Source organism: Apis florea, unplaced genomic scaffold, assembly GCF_048593485.1.
Source record: "Apis florea isolate Af1SG1 unplaced genomic scaffold, ASM4859348v1 contig_2201_pilon, whole genome shotgun sequence".
NCBI lineage: Eukaryota > Metazoa > Arthropoda > Insecta > Hymenoptera > Apidae > Apis > Apis florea.
The window spans coordinates 384,350-398,254 of NW_028256542.1; the positions used below are offsets into that span (position 1 = coordinate 384,350).

Consider the following 13,905-nt stretch of genomic DNA (forward strand, 5'->3'; position numbering starts at 1 on the left):
TAAACATTAGATGAATATTTTTGTATTTTCATATTATATACTATTAAGCAAATATGTCCATTTCTAAAGATTTTATAATTCATAATATTAATTATTACATATTTTTTAATTAATTATAAAATCAAACTGTAAAGATATGAAAATTATATAGTATGAAAGTAAATACTTTAAATAAATATAAATATTTTTCAGAAATATATAATACATTAGATAAGAAGAAAAATTAATAAAATTAAAAAAAATGAGAATATTAAATGTAAGTTTGGAAAGAATTGAAAGTTTTTAATTTAATATCTTTTTAATTTAACGTAATTCTAAATATATTCTTTATAAAATGAACATATTAAAATATTATTTATTTATATATATATAAGTAAATTAATTTATAAATTATAATAAATTTTAAACTCTATTTCTACTTTTTATTTATTTTAAGCTTGTACACAAATTAAGTAATTATTAGAAAGTAATATTAAAATATTTTCTAAATATTTTAAATATATCTAATAAAATTCTATGAATAAATAGATTAAAATAGAAATAATACGTGAAATAAATTAGAATATGAATATTAGTATATAAAATGAATTAGATTGAATGAGGTAAATTAGCATTTTAGAATTCTATGAACTGAGTTTATGAAATATTACATTAGAATTCGTAGAATTACAAATTGAGAAGAAAAATATTTGATAAAAATTGTTAGTTCAAACGAGATCGAATCTCGATCATTTGATTTTGGGATGATTCGTACAAAAATGTGATTTGCTGATTTTTTACGTCAATTTTCATGACAATGAAACGATTTAATAGCCGTTACTGCTGTCTTGAGTTAATAACCAATTGATCCTCGACCTCCTGACCAAAGGTTCCATTGATGGACATCGTTAGACAAAACTTAAATAGTTTTTCACTCGAAATTCCAAATTTCTATTCTAAAATATTTTAAATGTTAATAATCAAATATGAAATTTAAATCAATCAGATATTTTTCTAAAATTGAAAATACATTATTGAAAATTGAATCCAGAAAATAAATAAAGGATAGAATTATCCAATTTAAAATTATTAGATTGTTGATAAGTATAATACTTGATTTCAATGCAAAGTCATATATTTTCATATGATAAAAATCAATCCTGTATCGGTTTTTAAATTTTTATTATTTTATTAAATAGATTTCTTGTCTTCTTATAGATAGATTGATTGAGACAAGAAATAACGTATATTAAAAATTATTAATCTCTTTCAAATATCAAAAAATTTTTAACAATAAAGAAACATGTTACGAAAATAATCCAACAATAGACAATAACAAACAATCAAGAAATAAGATTAAAATAGACGTAATTATTATGATTTTGGTATTTTCTGTTTTTCTATTGATTTCATATTCATTTTTCTTTTTTTTTTTTTTTTTCTTTTTTTTCTTTTCTTCCCAATTCGAAGAATTAAATATTTCCATGAAATATATATACTTCATATATATACACTCACAGGCATGTACTATCAATTATGAAATGAAATACCATAGAATAAGTATTCACGTAACTGCTGTCAAAGAAAAAATTAAATACAAACATGTGCTCTCTTTAATAATATTGACAACGATCGGCAAGTGTTAACCTGTTACAAACAGTTTTTACCGGACATGCCTTATGGACAGTGGACATTTCGTTTTCTGGAATTTTACAAAATGTATTAGTGTAATTTACATTTATTAATAATCATTATATGATCAACCTTGAATCTTCATGGTTGAATTATCATAAAATAAGGTCATCAATTTGTAAATTTAAAATCACATGAAAAAAGAAAAGAAAAAATCATTTTTCCACATTAGATAAAAAGTACTATAAAATAGTAATTATTTTTAGCTAAAAAATTTAACAATTTGTTGGACATTGAAAAATTGCAAGAAATAAAGCGTAATTTAGAACACGAAATTCTGAACGGGACGCGGCTCGTAAACGGGAACGATTAACAGAGAAGAGACTATTAGACTCGTTAATTTAGGAAATCAATTAGATTCTTCGTCCCAGTCTGCGTAAATGCAACAAGAATTCCATCGAAACTTTACACGATATATTTATTGCCGTTTTAATACATTATTTGCTCCACATTAATTTAAAAGCCACAAATAGTCTAATCATATTTTTTTACACTCTTTAAAACTGGAATCTTTGTATTTTCATATCATCAATCATTATAACTTAATTAATTGAAATTCAAATCATCTTGAATTGAAAATTCAACAAGTTTTGTATAATTAAAATTATTTAATTATTATTGTAATATATATTCTTAAATTGATATATTCTTACAGAAAAATCTTTTTTTTTTTAATTGTTGCAGTTTCAAAATATTTAAAAAATAAAAATCACCATCTCGCAAGAATGTATATAATAAGGTCAGTGATGAACACTTTTGTTAACACTATGTGTTTTAATAACAATTGTTTCTTTTTTGTCTAATGAAAGTTTTCATTATTAGAGAAAATTTGGTAGGGGATTATTTTTCATTTAACATTTAACACTAAAGAACTTGTGTATGACTATGTTAAGAAAGAATGCGTACGGGTTCCTTGTGTTTAAAGAGACAATTAGATCATACTGGTGAGACATTTTCACGAGGATAGATTTAAACCTTAATTAGCAAATTGCGAATGACGCGTACGAAAATTCAAATAAATAGCTATTCATAAATTTATTTTTTAAAAACATAAAACTTGATGTTATTATTTAGTATTTTCTATCTTTCATTTTCTTGGTTCTAATTCTTATTTTTTTTTTTTTTTTTTTTAAATTTTTGTTCAAACATGATGAAAATTTTCGATATTAGTTAAAAACGTTAAAAAAATTTTTAAAGTACACGAGCTGAAAACATCCAAAGATCCATTCGCTATTAGATTATTTTTAGGTAGCAAAGATAGGGACTACCCCTTGATGCTGGCTAAAAATAGCCGGTACCGCCAATCCAACTCCAATTATTCCATTTAGGTATTTAGGTGACAATCGACTGACCGCCAATTTAGAAATATTCCACACGCTGGCAGTCCGGAGATCTCAGGCTGCGTTGCAGATGAATAATATGTTGGCAGGACGGAAAAAGCTATATTTATATTCCATTGCAATAACAAAAGGAAAAAATGCAAAATTGAAAATTATCAAAATAATATTTAATAAACACATTAAAATACAAGTAATTCTCTATAAAATATTATAGAGAATATTGAAATAATAATACTTCAACTGAAAAAAGAACGTCTAATTAATTTATTAACAATCGATAAATAATTTATGATTTTTTTCCTGTTTCATTTGATTAACTTATATCCATATAAAATATCTAAATTTCTTCGAAAAAATTATACTTCAGATAAAAAAATTTCATCATTATGAAATAAAAATATATAAATTTCGAATTAATAAGATTTAAAAAATTAGTAATTCGTTGAATTTCAAATCTTGTATTATTTTATTTATATTCTAATATTTCATTAATCAAAATATTTCTCTATTTGTTAATTAACAAATTCATTCGATATAAATATAAGCGCGCCTAAAATATGTAACCGATCTGACAGACATGTTTCTTCTTTGTGCGCAGAATTGCGGGCAACATGAGGCAACATAAGACAGGCACGCTTGGCGCCGCGGCGCCTATATCTACAGAGGAGGAACGATTGAAATTTCAAGACAACAGGTTCTTAACGACATTAGTTCTTGGTAGAAATAGGTAAGTGCATCATTGTTCTTATCTTGCTCGTTTTTGTAATTTAAAATTTCATCGATTCTTTCTCCAACAATTTATTTCAATTATTGGTCTTAGAAGGTTTGTTTTAAATTACTTTGCAAATTCAAAAGATTTGATCGTTATTTTATCGATACTAATGAGTTGTTGCGCGCATAGTCACTTGATTGGTTTTTGTTATTGAAAAATAATCTAGGGACTTTTAATATTAACAGAAATTATAAAAATTGAAATTGAAAATTTAAATTGTTATTTGTTTCAGAAAATTAACATAATTGAAATTATAATAATAATTATTAATTATAAAATAAAATATAAATTATGATTTTTTACCAAATAATTTTCATATTTTCAAAAATAATTATTATATCCGTTTAAAAATGGACAATTTGAATTGTTGTGAGTTAATTATGATATATAATATTATATGATATATAATTTATATAATATATAATGATAACCATTTGGTTTGTTTTTTAAAATTCTTTATGGCTTCTACATAAATTTAAAAATTTACAAATGTTAAATTTAATTCCGTGTGATGTTACACATTAACAAGTATATTTAACATCTTTTTAAACGAATTATTACAAATTGGCATAAACACGGAGACATACTAATAGTTTGATGTAAACAAAGTAAGTTTTCTTAATGACGTAGTAGTACATCCATGATAATTAAAGTGTTTAAAAGCTACCAATATATAGACGATGCAGTTATGTGCATGAAACGTACAAACATTTTTCAATATAATTGTTATTTCTATTTTTAACTTTTAAATTTACTGATACTTTAAAATTAATTTTTCATATTTTTTAATATGAATTTTTAAATTTGAAATAAAATTTTTTTATAAAATTTCAAATAAACATTCTTCTAAAAATGCTTACCATTGCGATATATCCTAGTCGATACATAGCAGCCAAATGATTTTGCTAATCAGTTTTCCGTTTTACAAAAAGTCACCTTTATCAGAAACCGTGAATCAGATTACTGTTCTACCTACTTTCATTTGGCTCTTTTATATCTTGTACAGGATTTGAACGCATTAGGTCATGTGTCATTTGAAAGCTAAAGGTCATCTTCAATAGATCTTTTTGCAAATACAGAAATTCAATATCTCAACATCATGTTTGATTATCAACCATTTAATTAAATTTTTTAATCATGTCAATTGATTCTTCTCGATATCGATATTGATAACTTCAACATATATTTTCTTTTCTTGTTTTTCATATAATATCTTTTATGTTTTCTTTTATTTTCTATTCTTATAAACTTTTTTATTATACTTCTGTAATTCTTTCCCATTTTTTTTTTTTAAATCCCCTCTTGCTTAGTCTTCTTTTTCCATTTTTTTTTAACACGCTTCTCAATATACACGCGAATGACACTTCAATTACTAATCATGGCGAGCGTGCCATCGACAGAGTTTATGTGGGACTTGGACAGACGGACCAGGATTAACCTTAATATCGCGGTCACGTATCACGCGGTTCTCGTTCTCTCTCTCCGAAAAAATATTTCGAATTGTTGACCGACAGTAGTGACGAATCCTGCACGCCAGACTGCACTGCTTATGTTGGATAAATCATAATCCTCGGCTACTTGATACTTACTACGCGTGAGTAAATCTCAATAAAAATATTCAAAGAAGATTAAAGAGCTTTAAGATTTAATTTTTTTTCTGATAATACCATCAATTAAATTTCATCCATGTAAAATCTTATTCAAAATAGAATAGAATAAGAGTAATATTTAAATTTCCCTCCACTTTGTATTTTATATAGGATTTGTTTTAAATAGTAAGTGTTACGCTATATATGTTTCTAATAATAGTTCTATAGTATGAATTTAAAAATTATTTTGTATTCTTTATAATAAAATTTTGTAATAAGTTTATTTATAAATAATGTAAATGAAAATGGTGAAATGAAAAGAAAGTTTTTTTGAAGATATTAAATTGTTCTAAATTAGAATTTATTACTCAAGTGGTTGGTTTCTCTAAGAAAGACCAATCGACTTAATGAATCAGATTGGGGATTGCGTAGGTTGCGTCGACGCTTTATCGACGCATTTATTTTGACAAAATTACATGTAATTGAGACTTAATAAACACATTGTCGTGGCCTCCTTAATACTACGGCCCTAATTCGTGCATTGTTTGCAAAAACAACTCTTTAAACAAACTTTAATCTTCTTATTTCAAATTTTATTTCAAATTAAATATTCACAAGATTTAATATTTTATAAACAAAATGATATTGTTATACCTTAAACAAATTTTTATTTTCTATTATATTGTTCTTGAAAAATTAAATATTTCTGTAGAAAAATTTCACCAGAGATTCTACCTTCCTGTTCACCGGGGATATTCCGACAAAAATCATTCCGCGCCTCAACTCCGCCGAAAAACGCGAATATACCTGCGGCAAATAACCATCGCGCAAGCGTCGATACGAGAGGTCCACGTGAGCCTAAAACACCTAACAGTAGCACACGTTTAAAGAGCGGTGTGTTACTACTTGCGCGGGGCGCCCGAAATACCAGCAAGCACGCACGTTTTGGTACAGCACTGGCGAACAAAATGGCGTCCTCGAGCTCCACCACGGTTGTGCAGGGCTGGCCGAACACCAAGGACGACTATGAGCTGAAAGAGGTTATTGGTGAGTAATCATTACTTCTCTATGTCCCTCAATGTCTACAATGTCGAAAATTCCTATAGGTTTTGTTAGGCTGAAAATGCCTTTTATGATATATGATGACCGGGTCTTGATGAATAGTTGATTCTGTTTCTTGATTTTATCCAAGAAAATTTTTTAGTTCACTAAATGAAACATAAAAGTGCAGAGTTGTAGAATAAAATGTATTGAAAAATTAATGATTTCACGATCGTAAACGATGAACTTCAAATTGACGCATTGTCCTCGTCCGCGTTTACGCGATTGTCTCTGTCGTACTTGAATTACTTTCTCACTCGCTCTCAGTTAAGGCACGTATACCGGTGTCCGATACGTCCTAACCTAGTTAACTTACTCGAATTTAGTAATTCTTATTGCATACATACAAAATATCTTATTGCATACGTACAAAAATGTTTAGAACGAATTTACAGATTCTTATAAAATCAAAAGTAGAAAAATAGAATGATATAATAATTTATATTATAATTATATTACATTGAAATATTTTATTCTAAATATTTAAAATAATTAAATATTATAAAATTTTAATATATTTTTAAATGTTTTGGTCAATATAAATAAAATTACAAATCAAAATTTTAAAAAATAATTCACAAATAATATTATGATATTACTATATATTTTATTTTATATTAGTAAATTTTATATTTTATAATTTCGTTCTAATATTTTTTAATAAAAAAAATTTAATGTCAAAATTATTTTTTTTATGGAAAAATTTAAAAAAAATTGCTAACATGTTTGCAATGTTTTTTAAAAACATGTTTTGAAAAATTAATTCAAAAAAGTATTTAAAATTCTTATATCATAAACAAAGTCACATAATATATTGTGACATATATTTTATGTCACATCTATTCAAATATTTCAAAATAAAATTTTATTTTTTTTAAAATGCTATGTATATAATATATATATATATATATATATGTATATAATATATATATATATATATATATATATTTATTGTTTATTGTAGGCGTAGGTGCCACTGCTGTAGTACATGCAGCATTTTGCATTCCACGGCAAGAAAAATGTGCGATCAAAAGAATAAACTTAGAAAAATGGAACACAAGCATGGATGAACTTTTGGTAATTTTAATTTTTTTTTAAATATTATATATATATAAATTATTTATATATAAATTACTTAATAATATACATTGAATTATAGAGCAAAACCTTGATTGTTAATTGTATTATCGCGATTATCACTTTTTAACTGAAAATTGATCTATATTTGTATTAATTTATTGTTTGAAGATATTAAATCATTATTATTGAAAAATTTTGAAAATTATTTGAAAATATATCGACATATATAGAATATAATATACACACATATAAAAATTATATCGATTTTTACACATAATTTTATTTAAAAAAAAATTTCTTTTATAAACAGAAAGAAATACAGGCAATGTCCTCCTGCAATCACGAAAATGTAGTCACGTATTATACGTCATTTGTCGTAAAAGAGGAGCTTTGGCTTGTTTTGAGGTTGCTAGAGGGTGGATCTCTATTGGACATTATCAAACACAAAACGAGAACTACAAATTGTAAACATGGAGTATTTGATGAAGCTACAATAGCGACAGTCCTACGAGAAGTGCTTAAAGGCCTCGAATATTTTCACAGTAATGGGCAAATACATAGGTATTTTATTAGTTCTTTTTTGTATTTATAAATTATAAATATATACCAATTTTATTTTTATAATAATATAAAAATAATTTTGTAAAATAATTTAAAAAAAAATTAATTTATAATATTTAAATTAGAAATAAATTTAAATTTTTCTTTTTTTAAATTTTTTAGATTTTTTTTTTTACTTTTTTTGAATATCTTTAAATTTTTCTAATTTTATTCATATATGATGTTAATATATTTTTATTTATAAAGAAATTTTTTAAATTAGTTTCATTTTGTATTTAATCGAATCAGAAAATGTTATCGAATTATCCGATAATTTTTTTTTTATGAAATGCAAAGTGAATATATTTGATTCTTTGGTAATGCATAGACAAATTTTAATAACAGAATAATATTAGGGACATAAAAGCCGGTAATATCCTACTAGGAGAAGATGGCACTGTACAGATAGCTGACTTTGGTGTTAGTGCCTGGTTAGCAACTGGTCGAGATTTGAGCAGACAGAAAGTTAGACATACATTTGTGGGCACACCTTGTTGGATGGCACCTGAGGTCATGGAGCAGGTGAGAGAGGAAAGTAACATTACAACTTCTTAGCCTGCATTTTTGATGTTTATATTTATGCTTTTTTATTTAGAATAGACAAAATTATTTTATTTATTATTTTAAAAAAATTAAAATTTAGATATTATATTTGTTTCATAACATTTTTTGTTTTTTTTTTTTAAGAACGTTCTAGTTTGAAGAATTTAAATATTTTTATATTTGTTTATATTTTCTTGAGTATGTTAATCATGTAACAAATATTTGTCAAAAATATTTATTAAAACTCACAACTTCCTTTTATTTCTCACTATTAGTGAAATAAAAAGCATGTTACTAATAAACAGCATGATTAATTTTGCTTTCGATATTTTGTTTCACAACATATACACTGTAAAGTCAATTATGATATGCAAATAATTTTACAGGACCATGGTTATGATTTCAAAGCAGATATTTGGTCACTTGGCATCACTGCCATTGAGATGGCTAGTGGCACTGCTCCATATCATAAGTATCCACCAATGAAAGTGCTCATGTTGACCTTACAAAATGATCCACCAACTTTAGATACTGCTGCTGATGATAAAGATCAATATAAAGCTTATGGCAAAACATTCCGAAAAATGATCGTCGATTGTTTGCAAAAAGATCCGACAAAAAGGTTAATTTTGAAATTTTTTTAAAACTTTTAAAAAATTATTTACGTTAAATATTAAAAATAATATTTACAGACCAACAGCAACGGAACTGCTGAAACATCCATTTTTCAAGAAAGCAAAAGATAAAAAATATTTACAACAGACTTTGGTAGCTTGTGGTCCTAGTCTTGAAACTCGAGTGCAAAAGGTGTATTTTTTAAACTATACTATTTTGTTAACTATATTTTTATTTATATTAATATTTTATATAATTATTTTAGGCTTCGAAAAGACAACCTGGCACGTCGGGACGTTTACACAGAACAGTTACAGGAGAATGGGTTTGGTCTTCAGAAGAAGAAGATAGTGTGTCTAGTGGTGATGAAAGTAAAGAGGCTTTGCCAGTTAATACAATTGAAAATGTATCTACTAGTGATGAAGAGGAGGAAGAATTTTTTGGACAATTGAAATCAGCACAAAGCCATATTGTTGTGCAGCATGAACCAAGTATTCCTATAAATTTGGTGTTGAGATTACGGTATGTTTTATTTTAATATTTATTAACTTTATTTTATTTCTGTTTAACGTTAAATGTTAAATTTTTTAAAGTTTTAATAATTAAAAGTTATAATTCTTAGAAAATTTTTTTTAGAATGTAAAATCATTATCTTATAATTTTCTATTTTTGTTCCCAATTATTATAATTTACAATAATTTATTCTTATTTCAGAAGTCCTGAAACCCATTTTTCCCTTGTGGATAAATTCGAGTATGTTCCAATTCCTAATCCTTTATAACTATTACTTTTTTTCTAACAAAAACTTTATTTTTCTCTAGCATAAAAAATGTTATATCAAATAGACAATTTTTTTTTTATTTAGTAACCATAAGCGAGAGCTTAACGATATTAGATTTGAATTTGCTGTTGGAGTGGATTCTGCCGAAGGAATTGCAGCAGAATTAGTTGGTGCAGGATTGGTTGATGGCAAAGATATCGTTGTGATAGCAGCGAATTTACAAAAACTCATAGACAGTGCCGGCCAGTTACGAACAGTAACGTTTTCATTGGTAAATTTTAATTTAAAATTTCTTTAAAATTATATTTGAATAGATTAATTATAAACAATATTATTTCAGAATTCTGGTCATGCACCCAATGAAGTACCAGATGATAAAGCATTAATAGGATTTGCTCAAATTTCCATCACTGATTAAAACAACATATAGAAATTTTTGAAGTTTCACAGAATATTGTTATTAGGAATCAGTTCAGAGAATGGAAAGTATCAAAAGCTGATCGATTCTTTCGATATTTGAAAATAATTTTTAAAAAATTAATAATTCAAAATAAACATTTTCTATTGGTTTTTCTTTTTCATAGCTTTTGCTACTTTCACTTTATCAAAGTTTTAACATAAAGCAAAAAGAATACAAAATATAGATATTGAATAGAATTCATTTACGAATGAACTGCTTGAATGTGTATTCAAAGCTGCATACAGATAAGAGTTTTTAAAAAAAAAAATCGTTTGAAGATCTTTATTGCTGAATAGAAAATAGAATCATTATAAAAGTTGATATTAATAGACAAGAAAACTGACCGAAATTAATCAGAGTTATTTGTAAACTCTGTTAGTTATTCAATTCTGAACTCTTATGAGAATGGCAAAAATATTTCGTAATGGCTTAAGTTTCACTTGCTCTAATCATTAATGACTGTAGTTTCATAAATTTACATAAATCATTCATATTATTGCATTAATTCCTGTAAATATTAATAGCTGATCAATTCTTCAACTTAGATTTATTTGACTCTTACAAATAAATAAAATAGAATTTCAAATAATTAAGCAAATGAATGAACTGTTAAAAGGTGCTTAAAAACACATCTGACTTATTTATTTGAAATATCAGACAAATGTTTTTTTAGTTTTTGAAAATATGCGTCATGTTTGAATGCATATCATGTACTAAAAACAAAAAAAAGCAGTCATATCTTTTCCTGTACGATATAAAGATAGAAATCATTAGCGTATTTCTTTATGCTTCACGTTACACGATCACGTAGAACACGCGAGAGTACTAAAAGAACGTGTTTTGTACTTAATTAAATAGAATTAATAATAGTGGATTTATTATTTTGTGGCTTCATTAGAGGCAAATAATTAAGAAAAAAAATTATAATTCATTTGTTTCCATTGGTGATTTTTAAAGAATGAGAGAATTACACGTAAATATGCACAGATGAATTAGGAAATGACCTATATTAATCTTTTGAAATTTTATTTTGAATCAAATTTGGTTTAATAGATATTACTATAATAAAAAAATCTTTTTAGTAATTTATATACAAAAAGAAAAATATTTTGTAAATTTCGGTATGTTATATTCAATTAAAATTTTAATATTTTAATTTTTGTCTAGCAGATGTATTTAATTATAAAATGTTGCATTTTTATTGTTTAAAACGAATTATTGAATTATTCTTATTCAGTTTTATCTCAAAAACTATATGTTATGAAAAAAAAATAAATTCTAAAGGTAAAATAGATTGCATTGAAATCATAATTAATCAATAATTAATCAAAATAATTAGAATGATTAAGAAATGATTAATTATATATGTTTTAAAAAAGAAAAGTGAAATATGTGTGAATTATAAAATGCAAACAAATTATAATAATTAGTTTGTTTTAAAATAATATGGTTTTGATTATCTGTTCATATAAAAACCCTTAATAAAATTGATAACAAAATGAATATTTTTCGCGATATCACTGAAAATATTACTGAATATGATGGTATATAGAAATGAAATATTTATTGCTTAAAAATAAAGGGTTTCATAAATAAAGCCTAGAATTATTCTAATAAAGGAATGATACTTTTTAATTGAAATAGAAATCCTTATAGAAACTATTGTAAGAAGCGTATGATAGATTTTTATAAACTACTTACAAAATACAAATTCCTTGTATTTCATAAAGTTGTCATTTTGCTTATAAGTAAAAATTGTTATTGAAAGAAAAAAATATTGATGCTTGTTACTTCTATCAAATTTAATTTTCAATAAGTAATTAATTAAAAAATTTATTATTAAACAACAAACAATGCATTTTAATATTATGATTAAGAAATAATTCTCAAACTATTCTTTATTTTTATAGAACTATTAAAAGAAATTGAATTATTTGTGATAAATCAATAACCAAATTTGAATAAAGTAATGACTAACTTTTAAGTAGATTCATTATACCTTAATTAATACCTAAATTATACGATACAATAACATTATTTTGCAATCTATTGTTACAAAATTAATAAATTAATTTAAAAAATTGTAATTAAAAATAATTTATTTTTCAAAATTTAGAAAAAAAGAAAATATGTAATTCCATAAAAAAAAAACAAAATTCACAGATATTTTTTGTTAAAATATACACTTTATAAAATCAATTTTTATATGAATATTTTTCATTATTATCCAAAACAAACATGATATTTCAAATGATAAAATAGACGAACGAACTTTTATATTTCTGAATTCTATAATTAAAATTAAAAAATCTTCAATATCATAAAAAATAACTGTAAAAAGTAAATGCAAACGCATCTCAAATCAAATCAGATATATGTTTCAAAAATTTTCAAGAGATGGCGTTGATTTTCAATGTTTATTCTACTTCATCCTATTTGGAAAAATTATTTTTGACTATAGACTAGATATAAGAATAGACCAATCAAACAAAGTATTATTGTGATGCAAATTTCTTAATTCTATAACAATCTTCATTTCCAAAAACAGAATTTGATTATGATAAAATTCATTCCGACAGTAATTACGAATTAAATTCATAAAAAAGTGTAAGAATTATTTGACAAATTAAGAATTTATATGACAATTGAGTGTAAAAATTATATTCAATTTAATAATGAGAACTGATAAAGTTAATAAATTTTAAAAATAATTTCTTTAATACATCATAAATATTTGATCAAAAACTTTTGTCAAAATCTTCAATTTTGTATTAAGAGAATATAATTCAATAGCAGGTTGCACGTAAAATTTTTTCAATTTCGCAACAAAAATTTTTGTAATGTTATATATTTATCTGTGAAATATTTATTTTTGTATGTATATTTATGAAAAGATAATATTAGGTAAAGATATTAAAGAAATTATTTTTAAAATCTGTTAACTTCATCAACTTTTGTGATTGAACTCAATATAATTTTTACACTCATTGTCACAGATGAAATAATTTTTATATCTCTTAATGAAGTTACGCACTAAGTATTAGAATTTATATCTAATTTTCTTGTATTTAATTTATGCTGTAGCATTCAAAAATTGGTTGATGTTTTTATTATTTATTTCTTAATTTCATTAACGGCACTCAAAAGATGGCGTTGATTCTCAAACTTTTACCTGTTCGTTTCCTTCTATTTGTTCTTCTTGTCTATTCTTGTTCTTAGCGAGTAATCATACATGAAATACGAAATATTAATTCAGTATATTTTCACCATGTCTTTTTTAAAAAATTACAATATCTATATCTTGATCTTTAATGTAAAATTTATCTATAGTTATTAAAATATTAGCTTTAAAA

General features: G+C 24.5%; 2 protein-coding genes across 8 annotated transcripts in view; one reads left to right on the plus strand and one right to left on the minus strand.

Moving 5' to 3' along the window:
- LOC105735093 (uncharacterized) overlaps positions 1–6,119 on the minus strand; it is a 9,454-nt gene extending 3,335 nt beyond the window's left edge. The window contains exon 1 of one of the 2 annotated variants that reach the window (XM_086917347.1): positions 6,027–6,119. Coding sequence is in view for 1 of the 2 variants with exons in the window: in XM_012484939.3 (XP_012340393.1) it covers positions 4,644–4,670 (27 nt within the window). In the remaining variant the exon portion in view is untranslated. Of the gene's footprint in view, positions 1–4,643; positions 5,335–6,026 lie in introns of those variants that run through there. The other variant, XM_012484939.3, reaches the window with a different exon arrangement.
- The window catches only part of LOC100866103 (serine/threonine-protein kinase OSR1), a 15,938-nt gene extending 3,187 nt beyond the window's left edge, over positions 1–12,751 (plus strand). For 2 of the 6 annotated variants that reach the window (XM_086917338.1, XM_086917337.1), the window contains exons 5-14: positions 3,610–3,738; positions 6,085–6,419; positions 7,438–7,550; positions 7,864–8,114; positions 8,510–8,682; positions 9,081–9,318; positions 9,389–9,503; positions 9,577–9,833; positions 10,177–10,363; positions 10,433–12,751. In XM_086917338.1, coding sequence (XP_086773464.1) covers positions 3,610–3,738; positions 6,085–6,419; positions 7,438–7,550; positions 7,864–8,114; positions 8,510–8,682; positions 9,081–9,318; positions 9,389–9,503; positions 9,577–9,833; positions 10,177–10,363; positions 10,433–10,510 — 1,876 coding nt within the window. In that variant the 3' untranslated portion in view covers positions 10,511–12,751. Of the gene's footprint in view, positions 1–2,355; positions 2,411–3,609; positions 3,739–6,084; positions 6,420–7,437; positions 7,551–7,863; positions 8,115–8,509; positions 8,683–9,080; positions 9,319–9,388; positions 9,504–9,576; positions 9,834–10,025; positions 10,108–10,176; positions 10,364–10,432 lie in introns of those variants that run through there. The other 4 variants (XM_086917339.1, XM_012484929.3, XM_086917340.1 and 1 more) reach the window with 4 other exon arrangements.
- Positions 12,752–13,905: the final 1,154 nt, after the last annotated feature.